This window comes from Trichechus manatus, unplaced genomic scaffold (assembly GCF_000243295.1).
Source record: "Trichechus manatus latirostris isolate Lorelei unplaced genomic scaffold, TriManLat1.0 scaffold00095, whole genome shotgun sequence".
In the NCBI taxonomy this organism is placed as follows: Eukaryota; Metazoa; Chordata; class Mammalia; order Sirenia; family Trichechidae; genus Trichechus; species Trichechus manatus.
The window spans coordinates 4,391,122-4,410,580 of record NW_004444031.1 but is presented as its reverse complement, the minus strand read 5'-3'; the positions used below and the strand labels follow the sequence as shown (position 1 = coordinate 4,410,580).

Genomic DNA, 19,459 nt, shown 5'->3' with positions numbered 1-19,459 from the left:
TCCAGCACTGTATCAGGCAATATTCTGTTGACATACATAGGGTTTTCACTGGTTATTTTTTGGAAGTAGATAGTCAGGCCTTTCTTCCTAGTTTGTCATGGTCTGGAAGCTCCACTGAAACCTGTCCACATGGGTGGCCTTGCTGGTACATAAAATACCTGTGGCCTAGCTTCAAGCCTCATACCAACACACAAGCCACCAAAGTAAGGTAGTTGTAATGGACCTTCAAGTGTTTAAGGAAACAAACACCAGCTTAACCTAGAAAGGTAGATCTACCTTAACTCAGTTTCTATGCATGATGAAATTACCTTAGACTTCCTCGTTGTAAAGAGCCCTGGTGGTACAGTGGTTAAGCACTCAGCTGCTAACTGAAAGGTCAGAGGTTTGAGCCCACCAGCAGCAACATGGGAGAAAGATGTGGCAGTCAGCTTCTCTAAACATTACAGCCTTGGAAATCCTATGGGGTAGTTCTGCTCTGTACCATAGGGTCACTATGAGTCGGAATCAACTCGACGATAATGGGTTTGGGTTTGGGTTTCCTCCTTGCAGGCCAAAGTGGACTCTACACAATCACTAATACACTTTGCTGTACCTGGATGTCTTGAGCCAAGAGGAAAGGTCAATACAAAAACTTAAAAGAAAGCTTCATGATTTTGTAATATAAACGTCACAAGAGACAATTTGAACAGATTTTGTACCAGCCCTGTAATTCAGATTAATCAGAGTATCCTAGGAAGCATATTACATATAGAAAGGAAAGGTGGACATTGTTGGGATATAATTCTCAATGGGTTTCTCTTGTTTCTGCATGTCTTCTGAGCAAGAGGTATTAACAGTTTTGTTCTGGACTACCTTCTCAAGAATGTTCATACAGGAAACAAACTTGAAAAACTACCCCAGAGATAGGGTCTTCCTCTGGGGCAGAGGGCATACTTGTTTGCTGTCCAGAAAAATAAAGATGTCTTCCTAGAGGCAAAGGTTGAACAGGTTAGGCATTCCCTAAGATTGGGAGTTCCCTAAATTGGGAGTTCTCAGCTATGGTACAGACTCACTGTGTGTGCAGCATCCACCTGGGTCTTTCTTTCTCCAAGGACTAGGAAGGCAAGGAAACCAATATGAACATGAAGCTCATGCTGCCTATTGTGCTATCATACAATCCTTTATCTCTGACCTAGAAGTTGTCTGTCAGCATCTATGAAACTGTGGCAGGGTAACTTGTTAGCTGTCAATCACGGTAAAATCTAACATACTTCATATCTTAACAGATGTCAGATTTTGTCAAATGCTTTTTGCATCTACTGAGATAATCATCTGGTTTTACTGTTGTTAACATGGTGAATTACTGATTGATTCGCAAATGTTAAACAAACCCTGAATTCCTGGGATAAACCTCCATTTGATCAAGATGTATTATTGTCCTTTCACTATACAATTGGATTCAATTTATTAAAATTTTGTTTATAATTTCTGCATCTATGCTGATGAGAGATATAGGTCTGTAGTTTTCTTTTCTTGTAATGTCTTTGGTTTTAGAGTCAGGGTAATGCTAGCCTCATAGAATCAGCTGAAAAGTATTCCTTCTCCAATTTTTAGGAACAGGTTGTGTAGAATGAGTATTATTTATTCCTTATATATTGGATAGAATTTACCAATGAAGCCTTCTTGGCTACAGTTTTCTTTTTGGGAACGTTTTAAAGTATAATTTTTAATTTCTTTAACAGATACAGGGCTAGACTGGCTATCTATTTCTTCTGGAGTGAGCTTTGGTAATTTGTATCTTTAAAAGAATTTGTACATTCCATCTTAGTTGTCAAATTTATGGGCATAAAATTGTTTACAATATTCTGTTTTTATCCTTTTAATATCTGCAGAATCTGTAGTGATGCTACTTCTCTCATTCTTGATATGATATTGCTGATTTGTGTCTTTTTTTTTTTTTTCCTGTCCAGTGTGACTAGAGGTTTATTAATTTTACTGACCTCAAAGAACCAGCTTCTGGTCTTATGGATTTTTCTTTTTTTTTCTTTTGTTTCACTGATATCAACTCTGACCTTTAATATTTCCTTTCTTCTACTTAATTTAGCCCTAATTTTATATTCCTTTTCTAGTTTGCTAAAGTGGAAGCTGGGATCATTGATTTGTTTTAGGAAAGATATATCCAGTCCCTGTATTCTATCTTGCCTGCAAGTGGAAGTTTACAGCTTCTACTTTGTTTGGTAGACTATCACAGCTTATTTTGGCGCATTTATGTATTATGAACATATCTCAATCAATTAAAAGTATAATTCTGCTCCACAGGTTTCTTAATACCACAAAGTTAATACCATGATGTTACATTCCACCAAAATTTGTATTCATGTATCAATTGCATATACAAATAATCTTCCCTCCAAGGCTGAACTTTTAAAATAAATTTACAACAGCACCCACAATACAAATTGTACTTTTAAACAAATGAATTTCCAAAAAACTTTTTAAATCCATGAATTCAAGACTTCTTAAATCCATGAGAAAGAAGTTAAATATTGGAACAAACTAATTTTCTCTTTGAAGTACCTGGTGATTATATAAAACTACCAACATTTAACTTTTTGCAAAGCTCTTCTGCTCTTACATGCAGGTGCAGAAAATACATTTATATATCACTCCAAAGAGCATGGAAACCCTGGTGGTATAGTGGTTAAGAGCTACAGCTGCTAACCGAAAGGTCAGCAGTTTGAGTCCACCAGGCGCTCCTCAGAAACCCCATAAGGCAGTTGTACTGTCAGATAGGGTCACTATGAGTCAGAATTGACTCAACAGCAACAGGCTTTCTTTCCTGAAGAGTATGACTTTAGTTAAATCATTTTCAATTCCAAATTTTCTGCACACATGAAAATTAAAGCAATAGCTGTTAATGTACTGGATTATCTGAAAAGAAACAAACTTACCTAGTATAATATTTCTCAAAGTTAACTTTAATATGTCACAATAGTTAAGGTTTTGAAGATACAATTTACTGTTTAACCTGTGGACATCTCAAACTCACTGTATGCCCAAAACTGAACCCACTTTCTTGCCCATCAAGCCTACACTTCTCTTGTACTTAACACAAGACATCCAAGCTAGAAACCGTAGTCATTTCACCTCTCTTTTCCCCCACATCCAGTCAGTCAGCATTCCTGTTGATTTTAATTCAGCAAAATTACTGAATCTACCTCCTCCTCTCTAACTCGCTACTTTAAGTAAGGTCAATCATCTCAGACTTTGATCACTTTAAGAGACTTTTAGCTTCTCTCACTTCATTCCAATCCACTCTGCATACCACAAGCTTAGTAATCTTTCTTAGTTATAAAAACAATCATGTCATTATCCCATTCAAATATCTTTGACAGTGAAGTCTCCAGTTATTGCAGGGCAATCCAAACTACACAATATGGCATACAGTCTGGCCTCAGCTTATCTTTTCAGCTTTAGATCCAAATACTTTTCCATCCTGTTACACTGTTTCACTTTGCTAGCTGCTCCCTAAGCCATATACTTTAACATCACTACTGTTCATGTTTTTCCACTGCCCATGCAGTGGAACATTTCATACATACTACAACATGGTAAGAGAGCCCTGGTAGTGCAATGGTTAAAGCACTTGGCTGCTAACTGGAAAGGTCGACAGTTTCAACCCAGCAGCCCCTCTGCAGGAGAAAGATGTGGCATTCTGCTTTCATAAAGATTTACAGCCTTAGAAACCATATAGAGCAGTTCTACTCTGTCCTATAGGGTCGCTATGAGTCAGAATCAACTCCATGGCAGTGGGTTTGGTTTGGGATAACATAGCAATTAGCACACGATATTATTATTTGACTATGAGTTCTTCAGCAGTCATGGTTTATTCACCTTAAAAATTCCCAATCCCTACTAGTGTGCCTGAAACATAGTAGATGAACAATATAGCTCAACAAATGATACTCCAAGTATTCAGCTATGCACAATAAACAATGTATCAACATTTAATTCTTATTCTGAATACAAGTTTTAACCAACAGTTAGAATTAATAACACTTGAGGAAATTAACAGATGAAAAATAAAGTTACTGACCAAATAAGAGATCGGGAACAAGAGGGACAGAGAAAGATAAAAAGCAAAATATGTTGATTATTTAGGATGGAAGCCAGGGAATAGAGCCAGAGAGAAATTATGGGGAAAATCTCTAGTCTAGAGCACTAGTTCAAGAAAACACACTTCACCGGAAGCTAAGAATGAGCAGGGGGCAGAGGAGCCAGCGAAGTGGCCTGTCAGTCCCGCGCAGTCAGCGTGTGGGGTGGTCCTGCAGAGCTGGTAACACATTCAAGGTGTTCTGCTTTGAATAACTAGAATCTCGGGTTCCCGCGCGGCTTGGACTTTAGATACTCCACCCTCGGGAAGGCACACCCTTGTCGGGCTTTTCCTGCAGGACTGATGGCCTGTGCGATGCACCCAGGTACTCCCGCCCGAGATAGGGAGCGCCCTGCAGAGGAGAATGAAAAAGATGTATGCCTATGGGGATGGGGGGGCGCTCAAGTCAAATAAGCAAGTTTTCTTCTTTTTTTTGAGTGCCAGTTCCTGAGGACACAGAGAAGTACAAGAGAGATACGGTCCTTGCCCTCGTGGCATGGCTTTCAAAACTACTGTGGAAACACGACGGCCAAAGGCGGAGGAAAGGGGGGGGTAGGGGGAGCCCTGCATTTCCCCTCCCCGACTCCAGATTCCTAGAGCCACCTCCCCTCAGACGCGGAGCGGTGGCGGCCGCAGGGAACCGCTCCAGGTCCAGCCTGGGCCTCCTCCCGTGACCCTCGGCCCAGGACGGTACCCTTGGTTCTCACCGAATCCTTTAATGAGCTCGGTGAAGACCCCGGGGTCGCTCTCCATAAGGCACCACTCCCCAGCATTGCCCGTCATGGCCCGACCGCACGCCGCCCCCCGCACCAGGTGCCGCCGGTCACAGATCTCGGTAAACCCGCCGCTGAGCTCGTCAACCCCACGTCACCCCGCCTACTTCCCGACAGCCTCCGGGCGCCGTCACCTGCAGCGCGTCGGAGCGCGGGAGGACGCTCTAGCCATCCGAGAGGCATCGAAACGCTCCTTCGGCCTTGCAGGACCCGTAGCGGATTCGGAAGGGGCAGGGGCCTGAGAAAAAAAGGGCGGGGATTCAGAGCGCCGAAAGAGGTAACATCCGGGGTTCTCGCTAATCTGGAGGGAGGGCGGGGCTCGATCGCAGGAACGGAATCTGAAAGCTCCGGTGGCCGTAGAGCTGGAGCAGCTGCTGCCTTCCAGGCCGCCGACTCCTGTGATTTCCCAGCGGTGCGGTGAGCTTCTACCAGCGGCGCTGAGGGTACAAGGGTGTGCTGGGATCTTGGCCGCCAAGCACAGGTGAGGAAGGTGCGGGAGGCCGGCTGAGGGGCCCTTTGTGCGGTCTGAACGGGCCCGAGGACGCACAGGGTCTCACGGCTCCTCCGTGGCCCTCACCCTGCATCCCAGCGACAGGGGCAAACACTTCGCCAGACCATCGTTCTCCTTTGCCCCGCCTCTGCGCCCTGCCCATGCTGGGTAGCGGGACCAGCATCGCTGTAGACACATCCTCGCCGAGCCGGGCGGCACTCTCCCAATGGTGGGCCCTTCCCGAACCCGAGACCCCTTCTGCTTCTAACTGCAGAGCTTCCTGCAGGCCTGCGTCAAGGGCGCCTGTTTTACTCCTCCTCTTCCTCCTTCTCCCCCGGCTTCTGCGTGGAGGGGCGTTGCCGCTGGTCGGGGGTTTGGGAAAATCTTTGTGGGAAGAGGGAGAACGAATTTACCCAAGAGAGAATGACGAGGGAGAGGAGAAGGATCTGTCCTACGGCCCATGGTGATGGTACACAAATGTAAGGGAATGCGATGCCCCAAATGAAAATGAGGTTGATAAAACAGTGTACTAATCTAAAAATATTGACTGAGTAGGAGAAAAATTTAGAACAAAAAATCAAATTCACAAAAAAGATGAGACTTACTGGTCTGACAGAGACTGGAGGAACCATGAGACTATGGCCATAAAACACCCTTCTGACCTGGAATTGAAGCCATTCCCGGAGACCACCTTTCAGCCAAACAATAGACAGGCCCGTAAAATAAACAGTAACAGCGGAGACGAACGCGTCCCTTAGAACAATCAATTATACGAGATCAAAAGGAAAACATTTGCTGAAAAAGCAAAGAGTTGGCAGGAAGGGGTAGAGAATCCAGACAAAAGGAGACGAGGAACCCAGGGTGGCAGTGGAGAGAGTGCTGACACACTAAAAGGAAGGCAACCAATGTCATGGAACACTTTTTGTACAAACTATTGAATGGGAAACTAATTTGTTCTGTAAACTTTCACCTAAAGCACAATAAAAAAAATTTTTAAATAAATAAAAATACCTATGATGGTTATAAGACTGGATGGTGATGAGTTGAGCCAAAAATGGCTATTTTCACTAAATGACTAAATTATCCTCATTTAGCAGGCTCTTACAGAGTCCTATAGTGTTAAGATTAACGTCTTTAAGAGTACATTTATGCATCACCCCAGAAACTAAGCGTTCCAAGAAGGGCCTTTGGTTTCCAGAAAGAAAATACTTTAGTGAATAAAACTCTGACTCCTTGCTTCTCAAACAGATGACTGTCTTAGGGTTCTCTAGAGAAATAGAACCAGTAAGATATATATAAATATGTATATCTACACATAGAGAGACAGATTTATTTTAAGGAATTGGCTCACTTGGTTGTGAGGCTGGCAAGTCCGAAATCTATAGGTCTAGTTGTTATTAGGTTCTACGGAGTCAATTTTTGACTCATAGTGTCCTCCGTGACAAAGTAGGACTGTCCTCTAGGGTTTTCTAGGATGTAACCTTTACTGGAGCAGATCGCCATGTCTTTCTCCCATGGAGCCACTGAATGGGTTCAAATAGCCACCGTTTCACCCAGCAGCCAAGTGCTTAACCATTGCACTGCCAGGGCTCCTTGTAGGTCAGGTAACAGACTGGAGATTCCTTCAGTCTTCTGTCCCCAAATCTGCAGGTCAGGGAAGAGTGGAGGAGTTCTGGCAAGAAGTCTGTTTACAATCTGGAGGCAGAATGCACCTTAGGAAAAACTCCCTTTTTTGCTCTTAAGGCTATCAACTGATTGCATGAGGCCCACCCACATTATGGAGGATAATGTGCTTTATTGAAAGCCAACTGATTTAATTATATATAACTGTTTCATAACGTGAGGCATTGGTGGGTTGGTGGAAGAATTCTCACCTTTCGTGCAGGAGACCTGAGTTCGGTTCCTCGCCAGTGCACCTCACACACAGCCAGTACTCTGTCTTTGGAGGCTTGTGTATTGCTATGATGCTGAACAGGTTTAAGTAGAGCTTCCAGACTAAAAATGGTGTAGGAAGAAAGGTGTGGTAATCTACTACTGAAAATCAGCCAGTGAAAACCCTGCGGATCACAGTGATCTGATCCACAGCCAATCATGGGGATGGCACAGGATTTGGCAGCAGTTCATTCCATTGTGCATGGGATCTCCATGAGTCAGGGCTGACTTGATGGCAGCTAACAACAATTTCAAATGAGCATCTCGACTAGTATTTGACCAAACAACTGGGTACTATAGTCTAACCAAGTTGACACATAAACATACAAAATTAAGTATCACAGCTATACCTTCTGCTTAGGGAGTCCTGGTGGCACAGTGTTTAAGGGCAATGGATGCTAACCAAAAGGTTGGCAGTTTGAATCCACCAGCTGCTCCTTGGAAACCCTATGGGGCAATTCTACTCTTTAGGGTCGCTATGAGTTGGAATCAACTTGATGGCAATAGGTTTGGTTTCTTTGGTTTTTGTGCTAAGGATGGAGTCCTGGTAGTGCAGTGGTTAAGAGTTTGGCTGCTAACCCAAAGGTCAGGAGTTTGAATCCACCAGCCTCTCCTTGGAAACCCTATGGGGCAGTTCTGCCCTGTCCTATAGGGTCACTATGAGTCACAATCAACTCGATAGCAACGGGTGAAGGATGCTAAGGATTATGTGATGCAACAAAATAAGCGTAAATTTTACTGAGGGGAGATAACTGCAACAAAAAAGCTTTTATATTAAAAACAATCATGAGTATATTATGGAGTAGAAGCCAAAATATGTATGAAATGTTGAGACTACAAAGATTTCTTCCTGGGAGACCCTCCTTCAAGCTGTGGGGCCTCTTTGCTCAATGTATACCCCTGAAATACTTAAATGGAAAAGTTTAAGAGACGCAAGGGTCTAGCCTTAGTTTTATAAATCATACTTAGAACAGTTGTCGTCAGAGCCCACAGCTGATTGTGATGATTTTTAATCTGCAATATTGCTGTGAGCTTGAAACTGTTTTCTTGTCCTGTATATACCAAAATTAACATTTATTTAATACTCAACATAATGCGTATTGTAGAAAAGCCAAACCAAATATTTAGCCTTTGATACAATCCGGAAGTCATCAAAATGGAGGATTAAACTTTTTTTAATTATTCTGTTAATATTTAATCCTGAGAGTAAAAATCCATATTTCTGGATCTTCAAGAAAAGTAAGATCTGACAACACACTGCATGACAGCAGTTGGCTGGAGGCGCATATATTGACTGCTCCCTTCAGACTGGCCTCCTCTTGCGTTTGCCACAGTTCTGTGACACTTCTGCTGCATCACCCTTGACTTCATCAACTCATTTCCATCACCTATCTCTATGATACAGGTATTTGAATTTGTGACCCCAGTTTTTGCAATATTGTTTATTTTAAAACTGTTATTGTACTCTCTCATAGATGTAAGTCAGGTTTGATTTCATTAAAAAAGGAGTAAGCTATAAATCTTTTTGATCTCTTGGGATGAAAGGTAGCATTTTCAAATAACAGATTATGGAGAGACTTTGGAAGGATACTCAGATGTGTAAATATAAAAAAAGGAATCCTGGTAGTGAAATAGTTAGCTCTTGGCTGCTAACTGAAAGATTGGCAGGTGGAACCCACCCAGTAGGTCCTCAGGCGAAAGGCCTGACTATCTGTTCCTATAAAGATTACACCTCTAGGTAACCCTATGGAACAGTTCTACTCTGTCACATGGGTTCTCTATGAGTCGAAATCAACTCAACGGCACCTAACAACAAATATGAGAAAAAACGTAAGAAGAATCCTTAGCAATAATATACAGTCATGCGTTGTTTAACATCCACAATACTTCTACGAAATAGGATGTTATGTGATTTGGACATTACAGAGCTCTTGTGGCTGCAGCTCCTCCTCTTGGCACTGAAGCCCCAGATTCCTGTGCCTTGAGCCATGCCTACGGCCTTATACGGGTAATGGTGGCCACCTCTCCTCCCCAGGAAGTCCCCCTCTACCGTCTGTGCTCTTTGGGGCGGGTGGGAGGGGTGCGCTCGGGCCCAGGTGGCAGGATCCGCCTCCCTCACATCCTTATGAACCAAACCCACAGCAGAGAGCCCACCAACCTGGAGTGAGTGGGCCTTCAGTCATGCATGAGTTTTGGTTCTGACTTTGGGTCCTTAAAGAATGTTAGCAATCGTCAAGCCCAACCCCTTCCTTGTACAGACGAAAAAGACCCAGGGAGATACTTTGTCACACAATACACATGACACAACAAAGATTTAGAATTTCAGACCTCTTATTATTCATTGCTCTGTAGAGAATAAAGTAAGAGTATAGCCTTGTGGGACCACAGACGTATATGTGGTTGATGTCCAAACGGACATTATGCCATGCATGACTGTATTGTTACTGCCAGTAAAAGATGCTATATATCTTCTAGTTCTAATGAATGTGAAGTAGAAATAAGTATTATTACACGTTACATTTTACATATTGTGATTTTGCTTTCTAAATTAAGTCAAGAAAGAGAAATGAGCAGTGTATAAAATATTTAGTTTTACATTGTGGCTCTTCTTTTAAGAGTATTGTAATCTATTTAGTTTCTCCCCAACATTTTAATTTATACAACTTTAATACAACTTTAACTGTATTAAATTCTTTGAAGTTGTGCCCTTCAAAAGCACTGGGTAGCTCAGGCCAACCCAAAGAAGAATTTACTACTATTTCGTTAATCTGGATTTACAACACTTCATTATTCAGGAGTGGATTAGCTGATTGCTGGATGACCAGGCTCTGACCTCACTCGCTACCCATCTACCTTCTAAAGGACTGATAATAGAGCTTAAGCATCTAAGAGGGAGATGGTGGCAGTTGAGGAAAAGAACAAACTAAGGTGCTGTATATGGCTGTGTGGAAAGAGCCCTGGTGGTGCAGTGGTTTAGCACCTGGCAGCTAACCAGAAGGTCTGTGGTTCGAACCCACCAGCAGCTTTGGGAGAAAGATGGGGCAGTCTGCTTCCATAAAGATTTACAGCCTTGGAAACCCTATGGGGCAGCTGTACTCTGTCCTATAGGGTCACTATGAGTCAAAATCAACTTGGCAGCAACAGGTTTAGTTTTTTTGGATTGTATATCTGTGTATCTCAAGTTGCTTTCTAAAGTCAAACATAAAAAAATGTAGGGCTAAATATCATTTTTACATAATCGGTTCTTTCCACTGCTGGTGTAGGTAATAACAGAGTTAAATAAATAAACATGTATGTATTTATTCAAATAACTTCCCAAATATATTTCATCTAGCCAATTTTTTTATTTTTGTTTAAACAGCTTTTTTGAGATATAATTCACATATCATGAAATTCACTGTTTTAAAGTATACATTCAGTGGGTTTTAGTATACTCACCAGAGTTGTGTAACCATCACCACTGTCTGATTTCAAGACATTTAATTACTCCAAAAAGAAACCTGTTAGGATTCACTCCCTAGTTTCCTGTCTTTCCAGCCCCTGGCAGCACTAATCTACTTTCTATTTCTACAAGCTCACCTATTCCGGAAATTACATATAAATGGAATCATACAATATGTGGCCATTTGTGACTGGCTTGTTACATGTAGCATAATGTTTTCAAGATTCATTCCTTTTTTATTGCTGAATAATACTTCAGTGTATGGATACACCATGCTTTATTTTTCCGTTCTTCATTTGAGGGACATTTGCATTGTTTCCACTTTCTGGTTATGAATGATGTGACTATGGACATTCATATACAAATTTTCATGTTGGGTCCCATAATAACTCTAGGTTTAACTTTTTGAGGAACTGCCAGACTGTTTTCCAAAGTAGCTGCATCACTTTACATTCCCACCAGCAGTGTGTAAGGGTTCTAAATTCTCCAAATCCTCACCAACACTTATCATTATCGTCCTTTTGATTATAGCCAGCCTAATGAGTATGAGCAGCCCTGGTGGTATATGAAGGAATCCCTGGGTAACACAAATGGTTAAGCACTCGACTACTAACCAAAAGGTTGACGGTTCAGACCCACGTGGGTGCCTCAGAAGAAAGGTCTGGCAGTCTGCTTCCAAAAGGTCACAGCCAAGAAAACCCTGTGGAGCACAGTTCTACTCTGCACCACATGGGGTCACCATGAGTCAGAATCAACTTGAAAGCAACTAGTTTGCTTTCTTTTTTTTTTAACGGATATTAAGTTGTATCTCATTTCGGTTTTGGTTTGCATTTCCCAGATGACTAATGGTGAGCATCTTTTTGTATGCTTTGGGTCATCTGTAGATCTTCTTTGGAGAAATGTCTATTCGGATTCTCATTTTTAGTTGGGTTATTTGTTTTTTTATTACGGAGTTGTAAAAGTTCTTTATATATTCTAGACAAAGTCCCTTATCATATGTATGATTTGCAATTATTGTCTCCCATTGTACATGTTGTCTTTTCATCTTCTTAATGGTGTCCTTTGAGGAGGTTTTTCCTTTTGATGAAGTCCAGTATATTTATTTTTTTCTTTGTCACCTATGCCTTTGATATCATATCACACAGCCAATTTTAAAGTTAATTTGATTATCAGCCCTCTGACAGGAAGGAGAATAGTTTGGGACATACTACAATTCTGTTTTCCATTGTTCACTTTAAAACTTTGATTCTGATAAATTTATAGATGCATACTTAGATAAAGTTGTGTGAGGTTTTTTGTTTTGTTTGTTTTTTGTAATATACAAAGCTGTGTTAATTCCTTTCAGCTTTTCTTATTTTAACCCACTTTTCTCTAAGCTCATTTGGCTTTTCGTCATGTATTTTTATATGGTTACTTTATAATTAACAAGATTGGGAAAGTATGATTTTAGAAAACCTTTGCTTATTTATTTGGTAGATTTTATTTTAAATTTTTAAAATTTGTTTTATCATGATGCTACAAAACATTTATTAATAGCTTATGTGTAAAATGGTTTTAGAATGACTTTACAAAACCAAAGGAAAAAAAAAACCCAAACCCATTGCTGTCGAGTCAATTCCAACTCCTAGCGACCCTACGGAACAGGTTAGAACTGCCCCAGAGGGTTTCCAAGGCTGTAATCTTTATAGAAGCAGACTGCCACATCTTTCTCCTACAGAGCAACTGGTGGGTTCAAACTACCAAGCTTTCGGTTAGCAGGTGAGCGCTTAACCACTGCACTACCAGGACTCTTTGACCTTACAAAGTAGAGGTGTAAGTGTTGCCCTAGCTATTAGTGATGTGATCTGTTCTACTGTTTTATGTTGTACCCTGAAAGTATGGTCACAGCATATGAAAAGCTAAGCACAGTTTCAGCTGCAGAAATATTGAAAAGGTTAGTCTTCATGGTTGTTATTAGTATCATACAAAAGGAAGACTATTTCATTGTTACAGCTGTGAGTAAATGGCTTTAACTTCATTTCTTACTATAGGGATTACAAGGATTATATTTAGAGATTACCTCTCTTAGGCATCCTTCCTAGATTCAAAAGTTCATTTTGCTCCTCGCTCGTAAAAGATCCTTGAATACCATAGCTCAACCTTGTATATTGGACTAAATGGGCACACCAGCCCAGGGGTAAGGACAGGAATGCAAGAGGGGACAGGAAAGCTAGATGAATAGAAATGGGGAACCTAAGGTTGAGAAGGGGAGAGTATTGACAGGTCATGGGGTTGGCAACCAGTGTCATAAAACAATATGTATATTAATGGTTTTGCTCTGTAAACTTTCACCTAAAGCACAATTTAAAAAAAGATCCTTGAATACCTACTATTAAATAAATTAGAAAAACTGACAGAGAAATACTGTTCTCAGATGACATTTTTCTTCAGTTCTTATTACTTTCTCTTTGACTTTTTCATTTTCTATGTTTTTATTGTATTTCCATTACCGACATATAGTACATTTATTATTTTATTCTGATTACAAAATTTATCTTAAAGGCTTCAGACTTAAAAGTATTAAATTTTTATTGCACACATTGAGACTTTTTTTTTGCAAAATAAATGTGTTGTAGGAAATAAAATCCAATCGTGTATAATTCTTAGACAAATCGTTTAGAAAATTAATTTTAAATGCTATTTAATTCTTTTTAAGTATGAATTACTAACTACTTAAAAGCGGTGTTATAGGTGCTGGGGGAGATACAGAAGACCTGGTCCCTGATTTCAAGGGAACTAGTAATGTAGCTAGATTAGACGTGCTCACAAAGAATAACACAAGGGAAAGAATGGGGAAGGGGTTGGCGTTTGTCTTGAGACCTTTAAATTTCACCACTTTGACCTTGGTGCAGAAAAGCTGGTGCAATAGAACAATCTGATCTTAAATGTCATTCCAACATTATTCATCTAACAAATATAATTAGTATTTATTTATTAAATACCTACCATGTGAAAGTATAGTATTAGGTAGCTAACATGAGGTGGAAGATGGCTAGAATTTGTGAGACAAAGATGAATCAAATGTCTACCCTCAGGAAGCTTACAGTCTAGTGAGGAAGGTAAGATTTCTATCACTGTATCATTGTAATACACAGATGAAATGGGTAGACTCTAATTTCCTTTTTCAGGGAGGGATACAAGGTCCATGGGGGGGCGCTTTCCAGATTCTGGAGACCGAAAAGCATGCCAGATAACAGGGCCATGTTTAATTCCCACATTAGAGAATTATATATACATAAATCTCAAATATCACTAGAACTTCCCTCGATCCCCCTCTTCGAAAAAGGAAACAGTTTGGATGATTGTGCTTATTTTATTTTGCTTTTCTGTCACTTTTTAATTTATTAAATTTTTTTAACAAAGGGGATTGTTTTTTAGTGTTGGTCAGATGTAATGCCGGGGTATTTGTAATTGATAATTAGATAATATTTTGAGTATACAAAGCTCAACATCCAAGTTACCCCATTTAATTCAGTCTTCTTAAATCACATAGAGGACAGATAAAGTAACCCTTTTTATATAGATTTAATAACTCATGGATCAAAGACAGTTCTAACATCTACTCAGATCTAATTACTTTTACTGTTCTCTCTTACTGGTTACTATTATTTTCGTTTTTTTATTTGGTTAAAATATTCCAAAAATTGCACAGATGAATTTAAAAGAATGAATTCCTTTTACTGAGAATTCCACATTATGACCACTTTTCCTGTAGTTTACTCGTTTATTCTGTAAATATTTATTGGCTACCTGGGACTGTGGTACATAGTGGTAAAACAGATGTGAATGTTGCCCTCATGAAGTTTATGTTGTTGATTACTCTGGTTGTATCTTGTTAATTTCACTGGGTGTTGGAACCCCTCGAGAGCCAAGAGGAACGAGTAGCACTTTTACAACCTTCTAATTAGTCCTTTCAGCTTCTTCAGTGATCCTTTCCCTGCCTATCTTAGGTGTGAGCCTGAGACAACATACAGAATTTTGTATTTATTAAATGCCACTAACTTGAGCCATTATTTTTTATTAATTTGAGAAAAAACTATTCAGTACTCTTTTGAGGAGAAATTAAGTAAAGAGGAAGGAGTTTGGATTTTATCTTGAAAACTGTGAGGGTCCATTGAATGATTTTAAGTAGGTGAGTAGTACAATCAAATTTGTGTTTCTAGAACTATCGCTCTGGGCTGTAGGATGGTGAATAAATTGGCACAAAGTAAGCCAAGAGGCAAGGAGACCAAGTAAAAGACTGTCATCGGAGACCAAGTAAAAGACTATCATCACACTCCAAGTAGAAACAATGTGGTCCTGGATCAAGGCATAGGCAGTGGAGCTGGACAAAAGGAGATAAATTCAAATGATACATAGGAAGTAAATGACTGAACTATTGCTTGATTGTGAGGGTGAAAAAGAAAATGATACCACTCGTAGGACACCCTAGGGTATACACATGAGACTCCTGCTGGCCAAAGACAGCATTAAGCTAGGAAGGGGGGATTGCCTCTGCCAGCCCCAGGCCTCACTCCTGTGATTGTCCCAAGGTCTCAGAGGTAAGTATCTTGGCCCATTTATAACCCATTCATAGCTCGGAGGTTGAGAAGCTCTGGTTTGGGCAACTGGATAAAAGGAGGAGATTATTTTTTTTGAAGAAATGTTGAGTTTGAATTGCCTGAAGCCAAGATACCTGTTAGGCAGTTGAATGAGTGGATCTGGCACTTAAGATGAGAGATTTGGGCTGAGAAAGGTGTATAGATTTGAGAGTCATCCACATAAAAGTTGTAGTTGAAAGCAGGGAGTAGATGAGATCACTAAAGAAGACCGTGGACTAGGAATTCTTAGCAGTAGATTTAATAGATAATGCATACAAAAGCTTTTAGCACAATGCATGGCACATACTAGGTGTTCAATAAATATCAGCTATTAATAGATATTTTATTATTGTTAGCTTCTGTAAATGTCATGAAGGAGCCCTGGTGGCACAGTGGATAAGTATTCATCTGCTAATCAGAAGGTCAGCAGTTCAAACCCACCAGCCACTCAATGGGAGATAGATATGGCAGTCTGCTTCTGTAAAGATTACAGCCTTGGAAACCCTATGGGGCAGTTCTACCCTGTCATTAGGGTCGCTATGAGTCAGAACCAACTTGATGGCAGTGGGTTTGGTTTTAGTTTTTTATAGATGTCATCAGGAGATCTGTGAACACCTAAAATGAAAAAATGAGATGTTTAGGTGTATACGTTTTTCTGGGCAGAAGATTCTTAGTTTAATCAAATCCTCAAAGGGCCCTGTGACCCAAAACAAGTTTGGAATCACTTATATAGAGAGAGGAAGGCTAAGGATAGAATCCTAGTGAACATTAATAGTTAAGAGCTAAGGTGAAAAGGACCCTTTAAAGGAGACAGAAGGAGGGATACATAGAGTTAAAACCAGGGCAGAATAGTATGGACCACAAGGAAGAGAATTGCAAGGAATGAATGACTAGCCGTGTCAAATGCTCAAAGAGATGAAGTAAAATAAGGCTGGAAAGTGACCACTCGGTTTAGCAAATAGGAGTGATTCTAGTAAAAAGCAATTGCAGTAGAGTGATGCAAGAAATAGCTTGATTCCAGTGAGATTCAGAGGGTATGCGGTAAAGTATAGGCTTCACAAGCAGTTATAAAAGTAAGAGAGAGGGTGGGAGCTAGAGGAAAATCTTTTTACCTTTTTAGATGAGAGAACTTTGAAGTTGAGTTTGAGAGATGTAATTCAGCGAGTTGAAGATACTGTAGAGAAAGGGATAACTGATGGGGAAGATCACTGAAGGAAGTGGGACAGAATGTGCTTTAGAGCATCCAGGTGGAGACTGGCCTGTTGACAGCAGAAGCGACACCTCCTTCTCTAAGGGTATGAGTGAAGGTAGCTTTGGAGGAGAGAGAGGAATAAGGAGATTAGGAAGTTTCTGCTTGACAAGAGATGTAGAGCTCCAGAGAGTGTTAGGGGTACAAATCTCCCTTCTCAGAGAAGGGAGCACCTAATGGTGGGGGGATAAGTGCATGGGAGAATGGAGAGCCTCATGTTTTGAATGTGACTGAGGGGGGCAGTGATTTGAATTGTGTTGGAAACATATGTCAGTATTGCATTCTGGTGTAAAGTTGCTTACATCAGTGCAGACCTAGGACTCAGGTCATTTAATATTTTCCCCACAGAATCTTTCAGTATTGAAACTCGAGGCTTGAATTTTTTCTTCCGTTCTTTGAGCTTGAGAAATGCCCAGCGTGTTCTTCCCTTTTGGTTTTCGATCTCCAGGTCTTGTACATGTTATTATAAACTTTACTTTGTCTTCTCGAGTCACCCTTTGAAATCTTCTGTTCAGCTTTTTTATTTTATCTTGTCTTCGTTTCGTTTAGCTACTCAACATTCAAGGGCAAGTTTCAGAGTCTCTTCTGACATCCATTTTGGTCTTTTTTTCTTACCTGCTTTTTAATCACCTCTTCCTTTCTTCATGTATGATGTCATTGATGTCATTGCACAACTCGAAGAAATACACAGAGTCACTCTACCAAAAAGAGCTGGTCGGTGTTAAACCATTTTAGGAGGTAGCATATGATCAGGAACCAATGGTATTGCAGGAAGAAGTCCAAGCTGCAGTGAAGGCATTGGTGAAAAACAAGGCTTCGGGAATTGACAAAATACCAAGTGAGATGTTACAACAAATGGATGTGGCTCTGGAAGTACTGTGTATGCCAAGAAATTCGGAATACAGCTACCTGGCCAACTGACTGGAAGAGATCCATATTTATGCCTGTTCCCAAGAAAGGTGATCCAACCGAATGCAGAAATTACCAAACAATACTATTAATATCACACACAAAAGTAAAATTTTGCTGAAGATCATTCAAAAGCAGCTGCAGCAGTATATCAACAGGGAACCGTCAGAAATTCAAGCCAGATTCAGAAGAGGACGCGGAACCAGGGATATCGTAGCTGATGTCAGATGGATCCTGGCTGAAAGCACACAATACCAGAAAGATGTTTACCTCTGATTAATTGACTGTGCAAAGGCATTCGACTGTGTGGATCATAACAAATTATGGATAACATTGAGAAGAATGGGAATTCCAGTACACTTAATTATGCTCATGAGGAACCTTTACATAGAGCAAGAGGCAGTCGTTCGAACAGAATAAGGGGATACTGTGTGGTTTAAAGTAGGAAAGGTGTGAGTCAGGGTTGTATGCTTTCACTATACCTATTTAATCTGTATGCTGAGCAAATAATCTGAGAAGCTGGACTATATGAAGAACAGGTCATCAAGACTGGAGGAAGACTCATTAACAACCTGAAATATACAGATGACACATCCTTGCTTGCTGAAAGTAAAGAGGACTTGAAGCACTTACTAATGAAGATCAGTATGGATTACACCTCAACATAAAGAAAACAGAAATCCTCTCAACTGGACCAGTAAGCAACATTATGATAAACAGAAAAGATTGAAGTTGTCAAGGACTTCATTTTACTTGGATCCACAGTCAACACCCATGGAAGCAGCAGTCAAGAAATCAAAAGATGCATTGAATTGGGCAACTCTGCTGCAAAAGACCTCCTTAAAGTGTTAAAAAGCAAAGATGACACCTTGAAGACTTAAGGTGCGCCTGACCCCAGCCATGGTGTTTTCAACTGCCTCACATGCATGTGAAAGCTGGACGATGAATAAGGAAAACCAAAGAAGGATTGACACCTTTGAATTGTGGTGTTGGCGAAGAATATTGAATACACCATGGGCTGCCAAAAGAACGAACAAATCTGTCTTGGAAGAAGTACAACCAGAATGCTACTTAGAAGCAAGGATGGCGAGACAATGTCTCAAATACTTTGGACATGTTATGAGGAGGTTTCAGTCCCTGGGGAAGGACATCGTGCTTGGTAAAGTAGAGGGTCAGTGAAAAAGAGGAAGACCCTCAGCAAGATGGATTGACACAGTGGCTGCAACAATGGGCTCAAGTATAATAACAATTGTGAGGATGGCGCAGGACCGGGCAGTGTTTCTTCTGTGGTACGTAGGGTTGCTGTGAGTCGGAATCGACTCAACGTCACCTAACAACAACAGGCTTCAGGTGGTATCAAGAGATGTGATCATCCTATTAGTCATTGAAGACTGATTTATAGTTACTGAGCGCAGCCTCTCAGCTTTCACAGAAACCATCTCTGGTGGTTCTTCAACATGTTTATTCCTTCTTATTCTTTAGTTATCCTGTCTTCCTCTTCCTGCTTCTTAAATTGATGATTTTTAATGGTGGTGTCCCTCTTCTGTCTAAGGCCAGTCCTATGCTCTGAGGCCATACGCCCTTCTAAGAAACCTCTATCAGTTGCAGTTATCTTGTGTCTCAACTGTAATATTAACTCCTCCATCCCTACTGGCCCTTTCCCCACAGTATATAAACATGCTCCATTAAGTATAATCTTCAAAATAAAACTTCTTTAGCCTTGTGTTCCTCTTTAAGCTACTACCTTCTGTGTCAGCCTTTCTTTAGAGATATACCAGTACATTTAGACAGTTCCTTCTCTAGAATTTAAAGACACAGGGCAAGATTTCGGAAACCTTCCCCTGAAATGCCTTTCCCCAAACTTTATCAGTTTTTCAGTTTGTCTTCCCCATACAGGTCTTCCTGGATTATTG

General features: G+C 40.6%; 2 protein-coding genes across 7 annotated transcripts in view; one reads left to right on the top strand and one right to left on the bottom strand.

The window, feature by feature from the left end:
* Positions 1-5,104, bottom strand: part of UCHL5 (ubiquitin C-terminal hydrolase L5) — a 57,232-nt gene extending 52,128 nt beyond the window's left edge. Inside the window, exon 1 of one of the 5 annotated variants that reach the window (XM_023737017.1) lies at positions 5,040-5,104. In XM_023737017.1, the coding sequence (XP_023592785.1) occupies positions 5,040-5,088 (49 nt within the window). In that variant the 5' untranslated portion in view covers positions 5,089-5,104. Of the gene's footprint in view, positions 1-4,839; positions 4,976-5,039 lie in introns of those variants that run through there. The other 4 variants (XM_023737016.1, XM_023737015.1, XM_012557344.2 and 1 more) reach the window with 4 other exon arrangements.
* A 107-nt stretch (positions 5,105-5,211) lies between these two features.
* RO60 (Ro60, Y RNA binding protein) overlaps positions 5,212-19,459 on the top strand; it is a 30,719-nt gene continuing 16,471 nt past the window's right edge. Inside the window, exon 1 of one of the 2 annotated variants that reach the window (XM_023737012.1) lies at positions 5,212-5,386. The gene's annotated coding sequence lies outside the window, so the exon portion shown is untranslated. Of the gene's footprint in view, positions 5,387-7,909; positions 8,733-19,459 lie in introns of those variants that run through there. The other variant, XM_023737013.1, reaches the window with a different exon arrangement.